At 48.0% G+C, this 22898-nt stretch overlaps 1 protein-coding gene across 1 annotated transcript; it reads left to right on the top strand.

Annotated features, from left to right (window-relative positions):
• Positions 1-873: 873 nt before the first annotated feature.
• On the top strand, positions 874-22582 carry MMP14 (matrix metallopeptidase 14). Its single transcript, XM_088142199.1, has 10 exons — positions 874-1252; positions 8565-8713; positions 12102-12224; positions 13222-13529; positions 14006-14167; positions 15099-15262; positions 15761-15899; positions 16746-16896; positions 18018-18133; positions 20115-22582. The coding sequence occupies exons 1-10, from the start codon at positions 1157-1159 to the stop codon at positions 20429-20431; spliced, it is 1725 nt and encodes a 574-aa protein (XP_087998325.1). The 5' UTR covers positions 874-1156; the 3' UTR covers positions 20432-22582.
• Positions 22583-22898: the final 316 nt, after the last annotated feature.

The following is a 22898-nucleotide window of genomic DNA, read 5'->3' as shown; positions in this document are numbered from 1 at the left end:
CTTTCCTTTCCTTCCTTCCTTCTCTCTCTCTCTCTCTCCCTCCCTCCTTCCTTCTCCTCTTTCTTTCTTTCTTTCTTTCTTTCTTTCTTTCTTTCTTTCTTTCTTTCTTTCTTTCTTTCTCTCTCTCTCTCTCTCTCTCCCCCTCCCTCTCCCTCCCTCTCTCCTTCCTTCCTTCTCCTCCTCTTTCTTTCTTTCTTTCTTTCTTTCTTTCTTTCTTTCTTTCTTTCTTTCGTTCTTTCTTTCTTTTTCTTTCCCTCCCTCCCTCCCTCCCTCTCCCTGCCTCCTTCCTTCCTTCCTTCTCCTCTTTCTTTCTTTCTTTCTTTCTTTCTTTCTTTCTTTCTTTCTTTCTTTCTTTCTTTCTTTCTTTCTTTCTTTCTTTCTCTCTCTCTCTCCCTCCCTCCCTCCCTCCCTCCCTCCTTCCTTCCTTCCTTCTCCTCTTTCTTTCTTTCTTTCTTTCTTTCTTTCTTTCTTTCTTTCTTTCTTCTTTCTTCTTTCTTTCTTTCTTTCTTTCTTTCTTTCTTTCTTTCTTTCTTTCTTTCTTTCTCTCTCTCTCTCTCTCTCTCCCCCCTCCCCCTCCCTCCCTCCCTCCCTCCCTCCCTCCTTCCTTCCTTCCTTCCTTCCTTCCTTCCTTCCTTCCTTCCTTCCTTCCTTCCTTCCTCCCTCCCTCCCTCCCTCCCTCCCTCCCTCCCTCCTTCCTTCCTTCCTTCCTTCCTTCCTTCCTTCCTTCCTTCCTTCCTTCCTTCCTTCCTTCCTTCCTTCCTTCCTTCCTCTCCCGCTGGCTCGCCGACTCCTTCTTCTCCCTCCCTCCTTCCTTCCTCCCTTCCTCCCCTCCGGGCCGGCCTCGCCTTCCCTCCTCCTCCCCGCCGCCCTCCTCCTCCTCTCCTCCCCCCCTCCGAGGGGAGCCTCTCTGCCCGCCCTCTAATTGGAGCCAGAGCCCGGGGCGATCCCGTCTCCAGAACGGCCGCCTCAGCGATCCGGGCAAGGCGGGAGCGGCGGGGCCGGGAGGCGGCGCGGGCGGACCTTTTCCAGCGGCGCCAGCGGCAGCGGGCAGCGGGCAGCGGGCAACGGCAGCGGAGCGCCAGCGGCAGCGGCAGCGCCAGCCACGCCAGCGCCTCTCTCCCTCCGCGGGGCCAGGGCGAAGCCGACCGAAAGCACGATGCGGCCGCGGCCCGCGCTCCTCCGGCTGCTGCTCCTGCTCGCCTGGGCGCCGGGCGCGCTGCCCGCCGTGCCCACCCCGCCGTTCAGCCCCGAGGTGAGTGAGGGCAGCGCTTCGCTCTGCAAGCCCCCGTGCCTCGCTGGCTCCGGCTGCGCTCCTCCGCGCCCTCGCGGCCCCTTTCCTTCCCCGGCAGCCTTCGTAGCCCAACGGGCGGCTTTGCGTGGGGGGGGTGGGGGTGGGGGTGGGGGTGTCGTCTTTAAATCCGTTCGCTGCTGGCATTTCCTCTCCGTCCGTTTCGGTGCCCTCTGCACGCTCGCGCCCCTTCGTGCCTGCCCCTGCACGTCTCTCTCGGCCCCCGGCTCATTTTGGACCCCCTCCGAGCGCCCTCTCTCCCTCCCTGCCTCCCTCCGTCGCTCCTGACTTGGCCTCCCCCCGCCCGTTCCCTTAAGGCAGTCGGGCCCAAATTCTGCGTGCCTCTCCCCCCTCCCCATTTTCCGGCATCTTCTTTCTGCCAAGCTTCCCATCACCTTTCCTCCTCTTCTTCTCTCTGCATCTGCTCTGCTGGTTTCCTCCTCCCTTCTCCTTTTTTACTATCCTTTGTTCCTCCCCCTCCCTTTTCTTGGACGAGTTCTGCAGCTGGATGGAGCAGGGCGGTTTTCTAGGCCAAGGCGCGCGGGTTCCTCCTTCCATTGCCAGCCTCATCTGCACGGGGGCTCCAGCTTTGAATTCACATCTCCTTAATGTCTTTCCTTTCCTTTCCTTTCCTTTCCTTTCCTTTCCTTTCCTTTCCTTTCCTTTCCTTTCCTTTCCTTTCCTTTCCTTTCCTTTCCTTCCCTTCCCTTCCCTTCCCTTCCCTTCCCTTCCCTTCCCTTCCCTTCCCTTCCCTTTATATATTGTTTTTGAACAAATTATATTTGTTCCTTTGTGTTTGTGGGTTTAATTTATTCTACCAGGCTCTTAATGCAAAGGGCTCCCAGTCTTCCTCTTTGCTCCATCTCAGGTGATGCTCCGCACCGCCATCCATTCCTCCTTTGTGGCCTTGCCCCACTCCTGCACAGCGTGTGCTTGAGATTTGTGACAGGTTCCCCAACTAGCAGGGCCACTAAATGGGTCTGCCTAAGAATGATGGGAAGTGGAGTCCCACTCTCCTGGACTGCAGGAAAAGGCTAAGTGGGCTTTTTCCTTTCTTTTCTCTCCTTTCTCCAACACTCTGAGTACTTTTTCTTGTTCTTATTAATCCTGTCTTGGGATCTGTCTTGGTTTCATGGCCGTTGGAAAGGAAGATCCCATTTTGGGACGGCCACTCTGTGAGACGAAAGATGAAAGGTCCCTGGAGTCAGGCCTCTTTCAACCCCTTTTCCAACAGACACCTTCTGCTTCTTCTCCGTCTCCCATTTCTCCCCTCAGAGCACCTTTCTAGCCTACAACCGAGTGGACCCAAATGGTTTCTTTGAGTTCAGTTTAGCGGGTTGTGTGAACTAGTCATTGTGGTTTGTCAGCTTCAGTGGATGACAGAGAGAGGCAACCAGATTTTTTTTTATGTGGTGGGAAGGAGTTGGAATTGCTGGGATTGTTTTGCCTTTTTTCGGGGGGGTGGGGGGAATCTTTCCATTTAACAGTTTTAGAGTTTAAACCATAGGGGTCTGTCTGCTTGTTATATCCATGTATTTAATTTGATGATTTGTGCCTCAAAATACCGGCAAGCCGGGCTTCTGATGCGGAGTCAAAAGGGGTTCCCGTGAACAACGTATTCCTAAAACGCATCATAAAGCCCCCAAGTGAGCCCTGGATGGTGGCTTGGCATTATGTATGAATCTATCCATGGTGGCTTATTGAATAAACCAAGGTTAATGGATAAAGGCCGGGTATGAAGTCATCCTTTGTTGTCCTAACTGTAGGTTTTGAAATTTTTCTGCTTATATTGCTTCTCTGCGTTGTTTTTAATGCGCTGTTAGATGCCCCAAGTCTCATTTGCGAGATGGGCGGCTGTGTAAATTGTTCTAATAAGTAAATAAGTAAATAAATAATAAGTATCTTCACTGAGCTATAATGATTCCCTCCGTCCTTTTCTCTCTTCTGATCCTGTTCCTCTTGATTACACAACAGTTCCTTGAAAGACTAAAACCATCTTGGGTCCCTTCCCATTTATTGTTTTTGTTATTTTATTTTCTTTGGCTGTGGGCAGTAGGGAGCCTGCTATTGTTCACCATTTCTCTCTCCTACTTCTCTTTCTCTCTTTTTTTTTCTGCCCTGGTCCTGTCCCAAAATTTCATCTTTGGCTACCAGGGAAAGTTTTGCTGCAGGGATGAAGCAGCAGCTCAAAAGAGTTAGAAAGTGGCTGGGGCCTTTTTTCCTTTTTTTAGGGGTGGGGGTTGAAGGAAAGGCAGACCCCCCTGTTGGCAGGTCTTAGAGGAACAAAGACAGTTGAAGCTAACTGGGGGGGGGGGGCTTTGCGGAGATCAAAGGCGTGAAACTTGGTTGCCCCCTTCTTAGCGCTGGGAGGGCTTTAGAAGAAAGAACGGATGCCGGTTTAGAAATGCAGGGTGGGGGCCTGGAAGGAGGAATCCAGCCAGGAAAAGGGCAATTTTTTGTAGGGGTGTTGCCAGTGAATTTTACAACTGGGGAGGGGGAGAAGAAAAGGAGAGGACGGGAAGTGGTCCCAGCCTCGAGGAAGAGGCCGTGTCCAACGGAAAGGGGGCTCGGGGTTGTGACCTGGAGTCATTCCTCGAAGAATGACCACATGAGTCTGGGTTTCAGCGAATGCCAGGAATGAGAATTTGGGAGCGAAGAGACAAAGCAGGGCCTTGTCCAAGGCTCTTGGGAGAAGGTACAAACTCAGAGACGGTTGAGAATTTGCCCTGGAGAAGCTGAGTTGGCCCGAAACCAAGGGCTCGAGAGCTCCGCGCCCTGGCTGCTGTGTGGGCGAGGGGTTGTTTGCGTCTTGTTCCTTTCCCGAGGATATTTTGGGGATTTGGGGGATGACACACGGCAACCTTTTTTAGGGTTTGCGCCATCTCCGGCAAGAGCAGGGACCCGGGTGGGTGGCTGGGTGGGGGGCCAAGAGGCTTTTTTTATACCCGACGTTGGCGAAATGGCTGGAGCGGAAAACGGAAGGAGGATAAAAGGGATGAAATCACTAGCACCCCCCCAAGCCTTCAGACCCCTTGGCCTGTTTGAATTCTTCCTTTCCTCTTTCTCTTAGGGGGCACCAAAGGGATGGGGAGATTGCTCTGAAAATCTTTTTGCAATTTACAAGTCAATAGATGCCATCAAACGCAACAGGGCTTCCTTTGGAACGATGCTGCGCAGAATTGTTCCGTGCCAAATGTTAAGACGTTTCTGTTGATTTGGAAAATCTGCCTTTTATTTTTATGCCGGACCTGAAAACGGGAAGAGAAGGACCGTGCAGAGGTCCGTTTCTCCTAAGAACAAAAGATACCTCTGCTTTTAGTAAATCCCATGTACTTATGGCTTACTATCTTCAATATCTTAAAAAAATAAGTTGACCTTTTGATAAGTTGACCTTTTGTCTAGCAAAACAAACCCTGCCTATCTACTTAGAAGTAACACCCCCCGCCCCCCAATCTAGACCTGGCCAAAAATAAGCTGATGGGCTTGTTTAAAATTCAGATAATGACAAATAAATCTCGTAAATATGTGGTGTCAGAAAAGCCAGAAATCCGAGAGTTTTGCCAGTGGCCTTTAGCCATGGAAGGAATCTAACAAGAATTGGCCAGGATTAGACCAAAAGCTTATCTCATCTAGCGCCTGGCTCCCTTGCAGAGCCATGGAAGGACAGAAAGGCTGCATTTGCTTTGAAATTCAGAAGTGTACAGGCCTGGAAGCTGGAGGCTCTATTTATTGCACGCTTTTGTAACTTGGCACCACCCACGCATGCTAGAAATGCTGCTGGCTAGGAATTCTTGGCGCTGGACTCCAGTGCATTTCCCAGTGCCAATCAGGGAACCCGGGGAGCCGCTGATTCATCTGGATGAGATCTGTTTTTGTACGTAGGACCCTCTTTTAATCGGATTACCAGATCTCAGGTGCAGTTTCCAAGTGACCATGAGTTGGCAGGAGAGAGAGACAGACAGCCGATGGTAACTCTGTGCCGCCATCTAGCCATCATTTGGAACTTTGCAGTCTGAGATGCCTTAGTTTTAAGGACTTCACACAATAGCCACAACTGCATCGTGTTGTGAAGTCAGTGTAAATTGCACCAAGTTTAAAGGAAAGCACAATTCCCCCCTGCCCCCTGAAGGTGCTGCCAGTCAGGGCTGTAAGGTGGTCCTTGAACTGAAAGGCCGGGAGAGCGAGAGAGAGAGAAAAAAATGCTCTTTTCTGCATTAATCAGAACCTCCATCAGCAGTGGCAGTGTACCTTTGAGGCAGGGAGAAAAAAGCAGCATCTCGCTGCCCAGGTGGGCGAGCGGAAGGCTTTTTGACAGTGAAATGTGCAGATCCCAGGGTCGTGAGAGATTAATTTTTATCCTCTGCAGTTCCTTCTCCCTCTGCCTTTTAATCCACTGCTGTTTACTTCCTGGATTCCAGCCTCTGAATAACAGCCCCTTTGCATCACCTGACATTACGCAAGGGGAGGCTGATTGTCAGCCAGAAGGAGAGACTTAGACTCAGAGCTACGGCCATCCAATCCAGAATGCAGCGTTGTTGTTGTTTTTTGCAGTTTCTAGCTTCTCCTTTGTATTTCTTCAGCCTCCTTGGACTGTCCCAACAAAAGCTGTCGCAGGCCCCCCCAGTTCTGACCTCTGGCCCCCAGGCTGGTGGAGGAGCTTTGCCCTGGCCCCTCCCTGGAGTTACCAGGTCCGTAAAGGGTTGCCAAGAATGTGAATCACTGTTGAGGTTAAGAAAAGGGGGAAAACGAGAGGTGACTTGGCGGGGATGATGCATTATCAGGGATGGAGAATCACCGGAGTGCGTGGAAGGGAGCAGTTTCGAGACCCAGGTGGAGGTGGAAGTGAGTCTGCAAAGAGCTGGCTAGATCAGACAGTGGATTAATGTCAGGCTGAACATCAAAAGAGGACAGAATAAGATCTGTCTGTCTGTCTTGGAGTGGTGGCGTCTAGCTGGCCTTGCCTGAGCTTGGAGGTTAAGCACGGGCAGACCTGATGGGTATTTGGGTGGGAGACCACCCAGAGATCCTTGGGTGGAGGCTACTGTGAATTCAAGAAGAAACATCCTGGGAAAATGCTTCTGGGTGATTGCAAGAAACCGACATGGAGGTCCCCACAAAGTCATGAGGAGTTAAGCTCCCATTGAAGGACACTTGGCATTTTATTTATTTATTTATTTGTCATATTTATATAGCCGCCCGTCTCACACAAAGTGACTCTGGGCTATGCATATGTGGAGGGGATGGGATGGGGCGGTGTGTCTGTTGAAGGCTCTGAGCGGCGTGATCAGTTGCTTCCTTATTCGTAGCCTGTGATCTACGAAAGCTCACGTGGGGAGAGAGATTCTTGCTGATCCTCCAAACGTTTGCGTAACAGGGCAGGAAGCAGGGTTTGAGTTGTCCCTTCCAGACCCTGCCACGCTCATGTTGCGTCCATAACTCGGTGGTGGGATTCACCCATCTTCTGGGGTCGCGCAGCTGGCTGGACCACAAGCTGAGCAGGCGGGCTGCGTCTGCCCAAACGTGCCAAGCGGCAGCAAGCCATTTCGTTGACCGAGTGAGGTTGGAGATGTCTCTTCCACCACGTCTTCCGTCGCTCCACCTTGCCATAGGTTCTGGCCACTTCCCACATCTCTTTGCTTCTTTCCCAGCCGGGCATCGTTTGGGAAGGAAAAGCAAAACAAAAAAGACAGATGTTTTGCAGGATCCTTGCTTAGCTTAGGGTGTTTTTAGAACCCTGTCACTCTTTGACTTGCATCTCATGGAGTTATTTGAACCCGACTCTGATCCACAGGGCTGCCACAAGAGGTCAGCAGCATTGGGCAGCTGGTGAGGTCCCCTGACATCAAGGGGGGCCATCCGCCAACTTTACTGACCCTCCTCCTTAGTAAAATGATCCGTGCACAATTCAGCGTCAACCGTGGGGACAGGCAGAACCTCTTGCTGGTGGATGGTGGCAACTCATAGCTGACCTTGACTGATCTCTAAAGCACCTCGTTAGCTCTTGGATGGGAGACCACTAGGAGACCTCAGGGGCGTAGGCTAGACTGGGAAGTTGATGAAACATCTTAGAAGATGGCAGGGACAAACCACCTTCCTTCTGGTGCCAAGAAAACAACAGGGACTTGTCCATGAAGTCCACCAGAAATTGATTCTGTGCCATCAAGTCAATGCTGACTCTTAGCGAGCACATAAACAGATTTTATCCATGACGGTCTGCCCCTAACCTGGTCTTTCAAGTCTTCTTCCAATGGTGCCCTGATTGCCACTGTAACTGAGTCCTTACCCCTTGCTGCTGGTCCTCTCCTTCCCTTTCCTTCCACCTTTCCAAGCCTTCTCCAGAGAGTTGGGTCTTTCAATAATGCAGTGTCTCTCAACCTTGGTAGCTTGAAGATGGGTGGACTTCAACTCCCAGAATTCCCCAGCCAGCCTGGCTGGCTGGGGAATTCTGGGAGTTGAAATCCACCCATCTTCAAGCTACCAAGGTTGAGAGACACTGCCATAATGTGACCTCCATTGATTTTATATGGTGGCTTGCTGGCATATTTGAGAATGAAATACAGGGTAATTCCTATTCCTGACCAAGAATGAGTTGTCTGCTAAAGAAGCTCATGATCGTGGATGGGTGTGCATGTGGAAAAACAGTGGAGACCGGTTTGTTGATGACAGGGGCACCATGATTGGGAACCCCAAAAGCAACTCCTTGAGTCAGATGGCCTGTAACTGGAATGAATGACTTCCCAAAAAAAGAAATAAATAAACTTCTTCATACAAGCATGACTGTAACTCTCCGTCACTGAGATATTACCGGTCTTTTGCTGCTACGTTTCTGTGTGAAGTTTTCTATAATTGTGGTTGTTATTTTAAGGGCAATCAAATCAGTTTCAGGCCCTAGACCCTGAAGAAATAGGATCCAGATTTGAACAAGACCAAAACCTGTGCAGAAATGGGTGAGGGGTGGGAGTGGGAGAGAAGGATTTAAATAATTTCAATTCTTTTTAGAAGTTCCTCATCAGAGTAAACGAATTTGGGAGCAATCACTGGTTAGATGAAAGAGGGATTAAGATGTGGCATTGTTCGTAGACAGACAGACTTTTTAATCTGGCACTTTAACTACACCAAACTGGTTTTCATTCTTATATTGCTTTGCAATGTTCAGTTTTGATATCCTTGGGGGTGTCTGGAACCTAGTCAAAATCTACCATTTGGTTGATTGATCGATGGGGTCCTTGGGTTTGAGTTTCTATTTTTCACGTTCCTATTTTGATTCTCTCACCAGGCCTGGCTGCAACAATATGGGTATTTGCCCCCGGGCGACCTTCGCACGCACACCCAGCGGTCTCCCCAGTCAGTCTCTGCTGCCATCGCTGCCATGCAGCGTTTCTACGGACTTCGGGTGACGGGCACGGCCGACCCCGAGACTTTGAAGTGAGTGACCTTGCTCTTCTCTCGTGCGCCGACCCCTGCATCTTTCCCCACCTCCTTTTCTTAAAACGAGCAGTAACGCTTGCATCGGTTGAACCCGGTGCCTCTGTAGCAGGTTTTCCTTCAGAGGGGGCACGGCTTTTGTTCTTTAAACTCTGAAAAAAACCGTGAATAGGGATATTGTTACTGACTGCTTGCCCGGGGATGGTGGAGGGGGGAACCCCGACACGTTGCATGACTCGGTTGACGTGGCTCCAAGTTGGACCGAAGTCAGAATAACTATTGCTCTGTTGTTGAATGCAAATTCTTTTCCTTGGTGCCTTGAGTGCAGAGAGAAAAACCTATCTGGAGTTGTCAAGAGGGGGGCTCTCCTTTATTGGAACTGGCAACGAAGGCCACTGGCTTTAAGTCGGGTGGCCAAGCGTGAGTTTGGATGGTCTGCTTTTGTGGTGGGTGGGAGACCCAAGAGAGAGAAGAAGAGCGATGCTGGTTTGGAGGGGTGTGAGCAACGGAGAGCAACAGATCCACGGGGGCTTAAATCTGATCGGGAGAAATGTCCTTTTTGGAAAGCGGGACGTGCCCAGAGACTTCAGAAATCAACTGCTCTGTGAGGCTTCCCACAAGCCTGGCAGCGAGGAGAAGACATTATGAAACCGCCTCAAATGATGTAACTTGGGGAAAGAACAAGCCTGTGGTCGTGCGTCGATCGTGAGAAGCCTGATTCCAAGTCCCAGCCTTGGCGAGTGGGCAGCGTGGCTACCGGGCATCCTGTGCTAGGGTGGCCTTTGGAGAGCCTACAAAGCAATGAGTGTCTGATGAGGTTAGGGTTGACCAGTGGGACTCCGTACCACGAGGGCTTGGCAAGGGGGCAAAGGAAGGGGAATTTTAAATAAATCTGGGAGCAGCTGCAGACAGGAGATGATGGCGTTCTCTCAGGGCGTGGGGCGGGCAGAAGGGGTGACCGTCTCTGTGAGTTTTGGACCTAACTGGAAGTTAATCAGTCCCTTTTGGCACATTGCTGGCTGCCGTCTGACCGGTGGCCGTTTTGGTCATCCAACAGAAAAAGAAATATCCCCGATGAAGACGAAGGATTTTCTTTTTAACTGTTTGATGATGCAGGTTTTTGAATCACGCAGAATTCTTCCTTAGCGTCAGGTCATGTTTCTCAACGTTGGCAACTTTAAGCGGTCTGGACTTCAACTCCCAGAATGCCCCAGCCAGCCATGCTGGCTGGGGAATTCTGGGAGTTGAAGTCCAGACCGCTTAAAGTTGCCAACGTTGAGAAACACTGGGTTAGGTATTGAAAACAACCCTTCTGCCAGGAAAATATACACCCTTATAATGTATACCGCTTTTTCTTTAGAAATGTTGTAGCTTTATACCTGGTAGTTTGGAAAGGCTTCCTTGGCGACTTTACCCTGTGGTTATGCGTGTGTTTAGAAATGGTTAGGTCATTATTTATTTGTGGTTCTATTTGTGTACATGGTACTTTAGGTGGAATGAGTGGTGTCGGCCTTTTGCAGGCCTTACGGTTTAGACGTGCAAACAGACAACAGGTCACCGAAGAATAGAAAAGTTGGCGCGTTTCTTACATTTCAGGCCACTCGACCCCAGGTGTTTCAGGGTCCGAGAAAGGCATTTCCGCGGGTTGCAGAGACAAATCCTGCAAATTAGAATTAGGAGATGCGGAAACGAGAACTAAGCTACGGGAATTCGTGAAGGGGGGGGCGTATAGGAGCAATGGGATTGATCCAGTCTAAATGATGCGTTTTCTCCATTGCAAGGATATGCAGTTTTCTTGGGAACAATATGGAAGAGATTTGCTGTTGTTTTCTCCCGTTTTTTTGTTTAAGCTTTCCAGTCTTCTCTCCCTGGTGGTCTCCCATCCTAACCAGGTTTACTCTGCTTCGCCTTTTCGAGAGCTGTCACCGAGGGCCAGGGGCTGCTTCGCAGGCAGAGTACAGATCTGTAAATTTGTGCTGGAGAAATTACTTTGTGGGGGCGCAGGTTGGGTTTGATGGATGTCAACCCAGATGGGATCAACTCACAGCCCCTGAGCATCTGGAAGCAAAAACCTGAAAGATATCCTTGATGGAAACTAACATGGGGATCTGTCCATCTCAGACCAGAAAGGAAGAGCCTCGAGTGAGGAGGAGAATCGGGTGGGGGGGGGTCAAGTTAAAAGCCCCTCATTCAAACACATCTTCCCAGGGAAAACCAAGGACTGGCTCAGCCCCATGATCTCAAATTAGACAACCATTCTCTTTTTCTGTGTAAACTAAAACTCTCAGCTTTGCTGTAACCAAGGGATGCTGATAAGCCAGAGTGGCTTAAGCAGGGAAAGTAACTTCCCCCAAAAAAGGCATTCTGCTTGTGCCTCTTTGTTCTTTCCGATTCCTATTGTCTTTGTAGTCCTGCCCCCATGACCTCGTAGGTATACCTTAATGACCTCACTAAGCTTGTGATGCGTTATCGGTAATCAAACACTTGCTGTTGTATTGAAGCATTGGCACGTTCTAATTTTCACAGATCTATATAGAAAAGAGACTGTAACTTCATCCTTCTATAGTAGTGTTCCTCAACCTTAGCAACTTTAAGATGTGCGGACTTCAACTCCCAGAATTCCCCAGCTGGGGAATTCTGGGAGTTGAAGTCCACACATCTTAAAGTTGTTAAGGTTGAGGAACACCCCTTTATAGACCCATCTGTGTCTCCAGTGCTGTCAATCAACCAATGTGTGCTTCCCTGTAACTGTGTCCTGGTCTCCGCTTCAAACCTACCCTCCCAAAATCCTACCCACTTTCTGTTAGACCACTGTTGGCTTAGGGAAGGACAAACTTGTGCAGCAAAAACTGGGTTTCATTGTGCCCTCCGAGACATACTTCCCACTTCTTGATTTAGGGAGAAGCCTCAAGTAACTCCTGTTAAGCCTTCTGGTGAGCTAAGAATCAATGAGAAAAGCCATCTCTGAGTTAAGGGACCTGGTGACTCCATAGGCACCTCCATGGAGCTTTCTTGGCACCAATATGGAAGTGGTTTTCCAGGACATTTTTTTTCCAGCTTCCCTAGAAGCTAGCCTACATTCTGGTCTCCCATCCAAACTCCAATCGGGTCTGGCCCTACTTAGCTTTGCCAGCTCAGCCAAGGTGGGCTAGGTACTACCACCCGATATGTTCTGTCCGTTCCCCCCCCCTTCTGAATGGGATGGGACCGCCACAATTGGTGCCTCTTCCCCACCTCAAAAGGGGGAATTAGGTGACTTTTCAGCAGTTGTGATCTGAAAGACCCACAAAAGAGCAATTCAGGGGTGGAGGGAACCAACGATCCTCTCCCTGCAAACTTCTAAGCAGGGGTGTTTTTCTGCCCCTTACACGTGTCTCCCTTCTTCCAGGGCTATGAAGAGGCCTCGCTGTGGCGTCCCGGATAAATTTGGAGCGGAAATCAAAGCCAATGTGAGGCGTAGGCGCTACGCAATCCAGGGACTGAAGTGGCAGCATTTTGATCTTAGTTTCTGGTGAGATGGGAATGCAGATGGAGGGAGAAAAAGTCCAGCTTGGAAAGGGCTTTTGTAGGGAAAAAAAAAAAAAAAATCTGTGGGGAGTGGAAGGAAGCAGAATGCAAAATAATAAAAAAAGGAACTTCTTTTTATATACCTCTGAGTATGAAGTCTGGGAACTTTTGCTGTTGTTATTCTTGTTAAATTCCGGATAAATTGGGGGAAGTGGCGAGGAGAGAAAGAAACCAGAGAACAGGGCAGGGAATGAGAATTAATTTGAAACCTCATCCCTTAATAGACTTCAACCCACCCCTACCCCCAACACCAGGGTCACATTTAACATATTTTGGCACAAACACAAGGACCAGAGGCCTTAAAAAAGGAAAGAAAACATCAGAGTCTTGCAAACAACCCGCTAGATCTTTCTGTTACAAGGCCAGGTTGTCAGGCTACCTGGAAGGTTTCTTGTATCGGCCTCACTAAGTTTTGGAGATTTGGAAAGTGACTATCACAGCTATTGCAATAAGGCAGAAAGTCAATAATAAGGTGAGTGGCTGGGAATGGAGGGAGAGCTTGAGCAATCGTGGAGAGGGGAGAAATTGAGGGTGGGGGGGGGCGAGTGAGGTTGGTTAATCTATCAGACATACCACAGCAGCTTTCCTAACCTTCAGTTGTGGTGCAACGCCCCACCGCAGAAACATGGATTTCTACAGTGAGCAGGGGGTTAGACCAGTTGATCTCCAAACCCTCTTCCACTCTTCCTTTCTATGAATCTATGGGTGTGCTAGGTGGCGATTCTGGGAGCTGAAGTCCCAGCACATCTAGAGAACATCAGGCTGGAGGAAGCGATGCTGTGGGCTACCAAGGGTCTTAGCGGTAGACAGGCTGCCCCTTCGCTAAACAAACTAAGAGGTTGGGTGGAGCAAACCCAGTTGACAGATCCTGCTTAGAGACGCAAGACAGTGGGGTGGACTCAACTAATGTTCTGGGACCTCATCTTTTGCCTCCATCGCAGCATCCAGAACTACACACCCAAGGTCGGCGAACAAGCCACCTTTGCTGCTATCCGACGTGCCTTCCGTGTCTGGCAGTCGGTGACGCCGTTGCGCTTCCGTGAGGTGCCTTACTCGGCCGTGCGTGAGGGCCGCGAACCGCAGGCGGACATCATGATCTTCTTTGCGGACGGCTTCCATGGGGACAGCACGCCCTTCGATGGTGAAGGCGGCTTCCTGGCCCACGCCTACTTCCCTGGGCCCCACATTGGAGGGGACACTCACTTTGATGCGGCCGAGCCCTGGACATCTCGCAATGATGACCTCAGTGGTGAGGGCTGATTTGGGGAGCAGGCTCGATGGGGGATGTTGAGGGGTGGGATGGAGACAGTGACCCTTGGAGGAACCTGGAAGCCAAAGATATTGCACAAATGAATCATGGAGAGTGATGCATCCATGGGTAATCCCCTCTCTGCTACTCACTCGCTCGGGACCCAGCAGAACGCTGCTTCTCTTTTCCACTTCCCCAGACTTCCTTGATCACGTTCTCAATTTCCTTTTTCCCCACCCTTCATGAGCACTCTTGGCAGTACCCATAGAAGAGGCTCCATCTTCCACATCCCCGATGTTTTGTTGAATGACGTAGTCTTGACTCTGTTGTGAAGAAATATCTCTCTTCTGCTTCCCTGATCCGTGGTCCCTTCTGCGTTTCTCCAGGTTAAGGGGAGTTGCAACAGCTGAAGGATGAGGTATGGTTTTCATCAGCATCCTCTGAAATGACTTAATTTCCTGCCCTCTGTCTTGCAGGAAATGACATTTTCCTCGTCGCTGTCCATGAGCTGGGTCATGCGCTGGGGTTGGAGCATTCAAATGACCCTTCTGCCATCATGGCCCCTTTCTACCAGTGGATGGACACGGAGAACTTTGAATTGCCAGAAGATGACCGGCGGGGCATACAGCAGCTCTATGGTATGAGTTGCGCAATCCCACTGTGATCGCCTGATTCCTTAATCAGCTTCACTTTTTGCTTTTCTCTTCCTCTGACATCTTCAACAGTTGCATGTATGGAGACCACTAAACCTGGTCCAGGTGGGAAGCAGATGTTTCTCTCATGCTACCAATGGCAGTCTTTCCGAGAAGACGGTGGCCATGCTTGCTGGTCTACTTCCACCATTCATGATGAAGACCTTTTTTTCCCCTTGCTTTGCTCAGAGCTACTTTTATTACCTGACACTGGGGTGGCAAGATGCTCTGTTAGAATTATGGGTACCTTACCTGTCGGCAGGTGTGAAGAAAAAAAAATCACATGGTTGGTCAGGCATCTATTTACATAGATATATAGATTCATACATACACACCCATCATGGCATTCCTTTTTGAGGTAAGAAATGCTATGCAGAGCTTAGAAAAGGAGTAAAGAAATCAAAGAAAGCAAAGGTATGAGATAAGAAGGAAAAGGAAAGAACTTAAACTAGTTTGCCCCCAAACCCTTCACTAGATCCCTCCATAGCTTTTTCTTCCTGCTTCCCCGTACACCAATTCAAACATTGCCTTCTGTTCTTGGAAATGTTGCCTGTTGATTAGAGAATGTCCTCGAACGATGAGGTTTTGTTTTAATCCTTTCTGATGGGAGGATTAGAGGGAGCTTCGATGATTCGTAGCTGTGTTCCTCAACTTCTAGAGCAGTGTTCCTCACTCCAGAACCTGGCCTGATGCGTTGGACGCAACTCCCATCTTTCTCAGCTGGTGGTCCAGTGGTCTGGCTGGTTGGGGAGCTGGGAGATTGCAGGCCAACCCTGTGGAGGTCCACAAGCTAGAGAAGTCTCCCAACACATCAGCCGTGTCAGATTTTGGAGTTAAGATTAAGTTTAAGACCAACTTTTTCCTTCCTTCTTTCCAGGATCTGAAATTGGCCACCCCAGCAAGCCTCCACCGATCCCTCGCACTACTCCGAAGCCACGAAACCCTCACAAGCCCCCCAAGAACCCGACCTATGGCCCCAACATCTGCGACGGACGGTTTGACACCATTGCTGTACTCCGAGGCGAGATGTTCGTCTTTAAGGTGAGGTGTTTGGACGGATTGAGGATCGCAAAGCAGAGAGGAGGGGTGTTGGGTGGGTGGGAGAGGCATCCCTTTGCTTTGGGGCCCGCTCTGCATTGCGCAACGTCCTGCAGAATTCTGTAACCTGAATTCTGCGTTGGGAAAAAAATAGATTCTGCCAGCAGTCTAGCACATATTTCCATGAGATTAACCACAGTTGGATTGCTGCGTACCCCACGTTTCTCTTACTTATGAGAAAAGGTTTCTGTCCAACCCCATCTGGAGTATAAGTTTTCCTATACGTTTTATGTGAAAGACTGGAAATTTAAAGTAAGCCACCTATCCCTGATCTATGCCATCTGTATCTTATGATTTTGGATACGAAGGAGCATAGAGTTGAATTTGCCAAGGACATTGAAAAACTGCTGCTGAAGTTTCATTTAATTGTGTGTAGTTTGATTGATTAAATGAAACAGTTGGACACAGTTGGATATAGACGTAAAATTTGCCATTTTCCAGGATAAATGGTTTTGGCGCGTGCGGAATAACCGGGTGATGGACGGGTACCCTCTCCCTATTGGCCAGTTCTGGGTCGGTCTTCCCTCAACGATCAACACGGCGTATGAGAGGAAAGATGGAAAATTTGTCTTTTTCAAAGGTTAGTGGGTTATGTTTTGTGTCTGAAGGGCACGATGTCTGACCAAGAAGGGCCACCTGGATTATCTGGAATGTGAAGAAACAATTTAAAATCCTTTTCCCCGCTCCAAATGGTCTCCTGGTTTTGGCAAACTGAGCTGTTGAAATAATGTTGAGACACAATTGCCTAAAGTCCGTGACTCTATGTGAACTGCCCATCAACTGTAGATCATCTGTCAGTCCGTCGGCTTGACTCCAGGCCAAATTAACAGGGAGGCCAAGTTGAATTTGTGGTTTGGCGATGCGTTTAGCTGAAGTGAGTGAGTGCTTCCCAAGCTGATGTTCTCCTGATGTCTCTGGACAACTCATCTCAAACCTCCAGCCCCTGCAGCTGGTGGGTGCCCTGGCTGAGGATGATGGGAATTGTAATCCAGGACATCTGGAGAAGACTTCTTTGGGGAACACAAAGTTGGAATAATGTTGGGATCCGGACGGTTGAGGGATCAGTTGAAGGCCCTTTGCTCTTTAACCTGACGAGTCTTTGCCCCATGGCGTGGTTGGTGTGGCTCAGATTTTAATCTGTGTGGCTCTACCCGGATTCTCTATAAATCCAAAGGAAACGCAGGAGGCCTAGACGAGGCCAATTCTTGCTCCCAAGTGGTTTGAAATAAGCAAATGAATATTCTAGCCGTTAACCATTCTGTTTGCACCAGAACTACCCTGAAGCCACCAATGACATAAAACCCGGCCGTGGTGGACCTTATTCATTTTGGAGTCTGATGTTAAGTGAATCGGAGGGTCAACTGCTTTTGGTGTTTCTAAAGAAGAGCAGAGATCGTTAGCGTTGCTGGTTGCCTTCTTCTTGCAGGAGACAAGCATTGGGTTTTCAACGAAGCCAACCTGGAACCCGGATACCCCAAACATATCAAGGAATTAGGAAGGAGGCTTCCCACGGATCGGATCGACGCTGTACTTTTCTGGATGCCGAGCGGAAAAACGTACTTCTTCCGGGGAAATAAGTGAGTTGGAAAACTATCATCCCCACCTCTATCTGGCTGGATAAGGAGTACCTCAGTAATGGTAGCTGGTTTCCATCTTCAGAGTCTCCCTTGAGTCAAGCTTGACATCCGTGTTGCCATCTGGGATTTTCTGTTGGTCTCCCATCTGATGTTCCCCGCCCCCAAGGGGTGTTCAAAACTCTGCCTGTTCAGCTCTGTACTGGTTCTTTCTAGCTCTGTCCAATACATGCGGTGACCACCCTCCACCTCCAGCCATTCATTATGGTTGGGGTAACGGGACAGAAAATTCAGTGGGTAGGAGGTAATGGAGTTGCTATTGCTTTTTCATGGTGAAATGGGCTTTTGGCCAAGAAGAATATGGGGAAATGCAGAGTAAGCTTTGGATTTTGAAACCTATGAGAGCAAGAATGTTTTGTTTCCAGCCTATGATAATTGGAAAGCTTTCTGGAACCCTATCCTAAAGCAACTTATTTTCCAGTTGGTTGGAAAACTAACTCATCCTTCTTTGGAGATGCTAGGATTTCAGTTTGACATTTCCAAGTCTATCTTGATAACTAAAAAGACTAAAATTGTTTTCTTTTTAAACAATGACACCTATGATTGAAAGGATAAGGTCTTGAGAGTCTGATTTAGGGGAGGGGGACAAGCTGATGGGTCTGTGTGATAAATTGGATCCTGGCCAACATTTCTGGAATCTTAATAGAAACAAAAGTTGAGTGGCCAGTTTGCTACAAGTAATTTGGTTTGGTTATGGTGGCATGATCAACATTATATTGCCAACATGATACTTCTTTGAGATGAACAAAGACCTGTCCTGTTTCTCCAGTGGTGATAAGCTAGACAGATGTTTGCCGGAGGTTCAGAATCCTAGCATGAAATCCAGATTTCCCATCTAAATGCTGCTGATAGACATATCTCCTCTGTGAATTCACGTAGTCCTTTCTAAAGACTATCTTAGTGGTCCACACATCATCTCACAGCATCCCAAGATTTAATTATTGCCATTGCAGTCTTCTCGATGGTTTTTATGGAGCGCGTGGTTACAGTGGAGGCCAAATTCAATTTCTTGTGGGTCTCTTCCTCTCTGCATTGGACCCTGATGTTCTCTTTTCATGATGCAGATATTATCGCTTCAACGAGGAGAGCCGATCAGTTGATGCGGACTACCCCAAGAACATTGATGTCTGGGAAGGAATTCCTGAATCACCCCGTGGTGCATTTATGGGCAGCGATGAGGGTAAGATACAGGGAAGACAGAAAGGGGTGGAGAAGATTTAGATCATATAAAAGAAACTGCTTTTCTACCATCAATTGCATTCCCACTATCTATTACACTTTTTTGCAGAACGGCACCCTACTATTAAAACTAAAAATTCCCATCAGCCATCTAAGGTGGGTGGTAATAGCACCTGTAGTCCAACACAACATGGCTGACTGGGGAAGGTCAATCGGTGCTTTTCACACCAGGTTGCTGTCTTTTGCACAGCTGAGTGATCTAGAGCAGTGTTTCCCAACCTCAACAATTTTTAAGATGCTTGGACTTCAACCCCCTGTTGAAGTTCAAGCATCTTGAGGTTGATGAGATTGAGAAACACTGATCTAGAGTCATAGGAGGCTCTGAAGGTAAGGTAAATTGTTCTGATACCTGGGATCACTGAACACAAGAAGCACTTTAGTCTACCATCAAGAATCTCTTCGACAACCCTGTAGGTTTGACTGAAAGGGAATGTCTAGCCCAAAGTTTCCCAGTGAGCCTCATGGCCAAGTCAAGATTTTAATCCAGGACATTCTGTTTCACCTCCAATACTAGCTAACCTCATAATTGCAGAAGGTGTTTCTTGCCCACCTCTCCTGTCAGGATGCTGGGTAATTTTGGACCCACGTGCAGAAATGCCTTAAGGCAATGACATACTTTTTCATAGAACCCTTGAGTTAGAAGGTCTCCTAGTCCAAATCCCTGGTCCGTGAAGTTCCACCGCAGCACCTCTGGCAGATGACCATTCAGCCTCTGTTTGAAGACCTCCATCACTTCATGTGGCAAGCTGTTCTGCTGGCTGACAGCTTGTACAGTCAGGAAGTTCTTTCTGATGTCTAGCCTGAACCTTTTTCCTGATACTTTTAATTCCCTGGGTCTGCTCCCCTTTTCTCCAGCAACAGAGAATTAGTTGTTTCCTCTTTCAAGCCAAGGGCTGACTTGGTTTCAAACTGGGGTGATGGGGTGGGGGAGGGCCCACTCCAGAAGTGGGCAGAGCCAGGACGAAAGTTGAAATTGATTTAGCCAATTCCAGTGAATGCAATTAAATTGGATTAAGTTTTACATTTGAATGGTCTTAAATTAAAGCAATGAAATCCAGCGAATAGGATGACTGCCTGTCATTTCCCTCCTTCTAAGGTGATCAAAATAACATTCTGCCCACATCTTTGAAGATGCAAACTTTAAGAGCTGCAAACTCACAGCAAATTCCCCTCCATTCCACGTTTACTGATAGGAAGACAGATGAGTGGTTAAGAGTCATTTCCGCCATGACGAAAAGCTTCTGGTGTCTCTCAACGTGGAGTTAGTGTGTCCCTGCATAAAACAATTCACTGTCAATTAGTAATGATTATTCATACATGGGCTGACTTATGATTAGATTAATCATCTTCCTTTTTTGGAGGAAGAAACCCTTACTCTTTCTAACCCAAATTTGGAAGTTTTGCTAAAGCGCCATCAGAATTTCTTAAAATATGCATTGAAAAACCAGTCTCAATTTTTTGTTCACTAAATATATCCTGCAGATTTCTAACATGAAATGAAAATGAGGCGTCCAAAGGCTTGATAGAAACCCTTTAGCGTTCAGAAAAATTGGTAGGAATCAACCAGGGCGATTCTTAAGTTTAATTGAACTCCCATTGAAAAATCAGTCTCTAGGTTCAGCCCAGTAAAGATCAGTTTTGTATAAAACATTTTTCCAAACATTTCCCAGATAATACCAAATTTGGAACTGTTATTTTACCCACAGAGCGTAAGATTGCTGTCAATTTTTTTTTTTTTTTAAAGTTCTGTTTATTTAACCCCCATGATACTCCTTCTGGCATCGCAAATCGAGTCTGAAGTGATCCTTTGAAGAAATGTTTAATGAAAGTCTAAAATGGGTGTCGTGTTTCTCATTTAACTTTCCACCCCATTCTTACTCTCCCATGTCTCCTTTCCCGGCTTCTCGTTTTTCCCTCAATAGCTTTCACCTACTTTTACAAGGGAGACCGCTACTGGAAGTTTAATAACGAGAAGCTGAAGGTGGAACCGGGATACCCCAAGTCGGTGCTCCGAGACTGGATGGGGTGTAGCTCCGATGACCGGCGCGAGGGAGAAGAAGTGATCATCATCGAGGTGGACAATGCTGAGGAAGGGGGGCTGAACGCAGCCGCGGTGGTCGTTCCTGTCCTGTTGCTCCTCACCATCTGCGCCTTGGGGGTAGCCATTCTCATCTTCAAGCGTTACGGCACGCCCAAGCGGTTGCTCTATTGCCAGCGTTCTCTGCTGGACAAGGTGTGACCTGTATTTTACCTGGCTTGGGAGTATAGGTCTCACCTGCCTCCCCCCCCGTCTGCCACAATTTGGCTCCGGTCCCCTAGTTGTCACCTTGGGTCATCCTGTCCTGGCACCCTCTGTCCCCTGCTTCTGCCTCCTTTTTCCGTCAGACCTCTGGCTCGTCCTGCCTGCTGGCCGCCAGCCATGTTCTCTCTCTAAAAGGTTTCCTTCACCAGGGCTGGTCCTCCGCCTTCGTTTGCTTTCTCCTACCTCCCCTCCTGTCTTTCCCTTCTGCGTTTGTTCCCTTTCCACTGTGTTTCCGTTGTCCGTTCTCACCCCACTGGGCAGTGGGTGTGCTGAGCACACTCCTTAAAGTAATTCGATGAGGCATAAAGTAGAGGATCACACTCTACAGGGGTGATGGCGATGCCAGCCTTGTTGCCACCCTCTTGCAAGGGGGCATCCTTTGACCTCGTAGAGAAAAGAGACACTTATTCCGACCTACGGCGAATACTTTAGGCTCTCGTGATCATCCCAGGGACCTTCGATCTAAAATATTGGTCACCAGATCTCTCTCGCCACCCTCGCCATCTCTCGCCGGTCCTTCCTTCCAAGAACAAATAGAATTGACTGGTGGAGAAACATCTCCTCTGCGTTGCTCAACCAAACAGCAATGAGTAGGGGAATTGCAGGTTTTGGCCTGTTAGTGGGTGAAGCGTTACAGACCACAAAGGGAAACTGCCCCTTCCAGGGGAGAGACCACGGATTCCAAAGGGGACACTCCCATTCCATTGGGCAAGGCTTGAAAAGTGGGGAGGAGCCATGGCTGACCAGTCCAAGGACTTATGGAAGACTACCCAATCGGAAATAGCAGGGAGGGAAGTGGGTGGGTTGCAAGGGGCAGAGGGTCTGGCCCAAACACCCTCTTTTCTTGGGGGTGGGGAGGAATCTAGTCAGGTGGGGAGGGGGTAAAGCAGAGCTTTGCCCGCGATGTAATGGAGTGGAACATTGGTACCTTGACCGTAATGGGAAACGGGGCATGTTTGAGAGAGAGAGGGAGAATGATTGTGCGGGTTGGAGGAGATGTTTGTCTAGAACAGCTGTCCCCATCTTGGTGCCTTCCAGATGTTGAGATCAAGGGTGGCCAGGGGGGTCCAAAAAGTCAAGATGGGGCCACCGTGACGGCTATCTTGACTTTTTTTACTCCTCCCATGGACACCCCAGGTTAGGACTAAACTCTCAGTACTTGGCCAAGAGTTTTGGGCACGGAGCCCAAATATACCTGTACACCTATATACCTGTAGGGCACCTGGCTGGAGGCCGAGGAGGTCAGCCAAGTTCAAATGTTGGCAGTGCCACTTCTGGAAGTGTTTACTTCTTCATCTGACGATACTTGCATGACGTTTACAGTTGTCACTTAAAATCCATTCCGGATTCTGCAAAAAGGATAGAAAGCGGTGTTTCGCAAAGAGGGGGAAGAGGAGAATTGCACCAGAGAACTGCCTCAAACTGCCTTATCATCGTGTGTCTTGATTTTTTTTTATGTAATTTTAATTATTATACAGAAATGCCTTTTTTTTTTTTTTAAGCAAGGAGTTAAAAATAGCGCATTAATGGGGTGTGGGAAATAGAATAGGCATAGGAGGAGAATTTCAAAATCCTGCAGGCCGGGAATTGGGTGCCTTACCACCTCTCCTTTCCTGTTCAGAACATTTTTAACTGGGGCAGGGGGGTAGGTTATATAAGTATTTTCAAATGGTCTCCAAACGGAATTAAACTGTGTTTAACGATAGAATTGTTTGCGGGTGGGGTATAATATTGTTTATTGTTCTACTTTATTATTGTTATTATTATTTTGTTATTAATAATAAACACCCATTCTTTAGAAGGGAAATATATGTCAAATTGCTACAGCCTGTAATGTAGGCTGTTTAATCCTGTTATTCCTTTTAATGTTAGCAATAATAATAATAAAAAAACAACAACACCATTTCTGGGTGGAAATGGACTCAAAACGCTGGGAGTTTTAAAAGATTTATTTTGATTTTGCCCCTGCACAAGTTGTTCGTAACTGTTTTGTTATTAAAAAGAAGACCAAAGATTTTTCTTTTCTCTTTTTCTTTTTCTTTTTTTAAGAAAAATAATAAATGCTGGAATTTCCCCTCTTTTTTTAAAGTAGTATAAAGTGTGATTTATTTTTTCTTTTGGGGGAAAGTAGTAAATCAGCAATCTGGTGAACTTGGATCCCTTTCTGGAATGTTGTTCCTTCTTATTTGTCTAAAATGTTGAAAATGCAAGGATAGAAATTAATTCAACATGTTTGGTTTGTTAATAAGACGGTTCGCAAGAAGTTAGTCCTTCTGAATTCAAAGAAAATTACTCCCAAGTAGTTTTTGATGAAAGATTGCAGGCTAAAGATTTATTAAAATTTTGCGCAAGATTCAAAGTATTTTAGCATAGCCTCTGCCCCCCCCCGCCATCCAAGAGAGAC

This window comes from Python bivittatus, unplaced genomic scaffold (assembly GCF_059951505.1).
Source record: "Python bivittatus isolate LINGU-HERP-01145 unplaced genomic scaffold, Pbiv_v1 ctg000370_np1212, whole genome shotgun sequence".
Classification (NCBI taxonomy): Eukaryota; Metazoa; Chordata; class Lepidosauria; order Squamata; family Pythonidae; genus Python; species Python bivittatus.
This window is presented reverse-complemented; position numbering and strand designations above follow the sequence as displayed.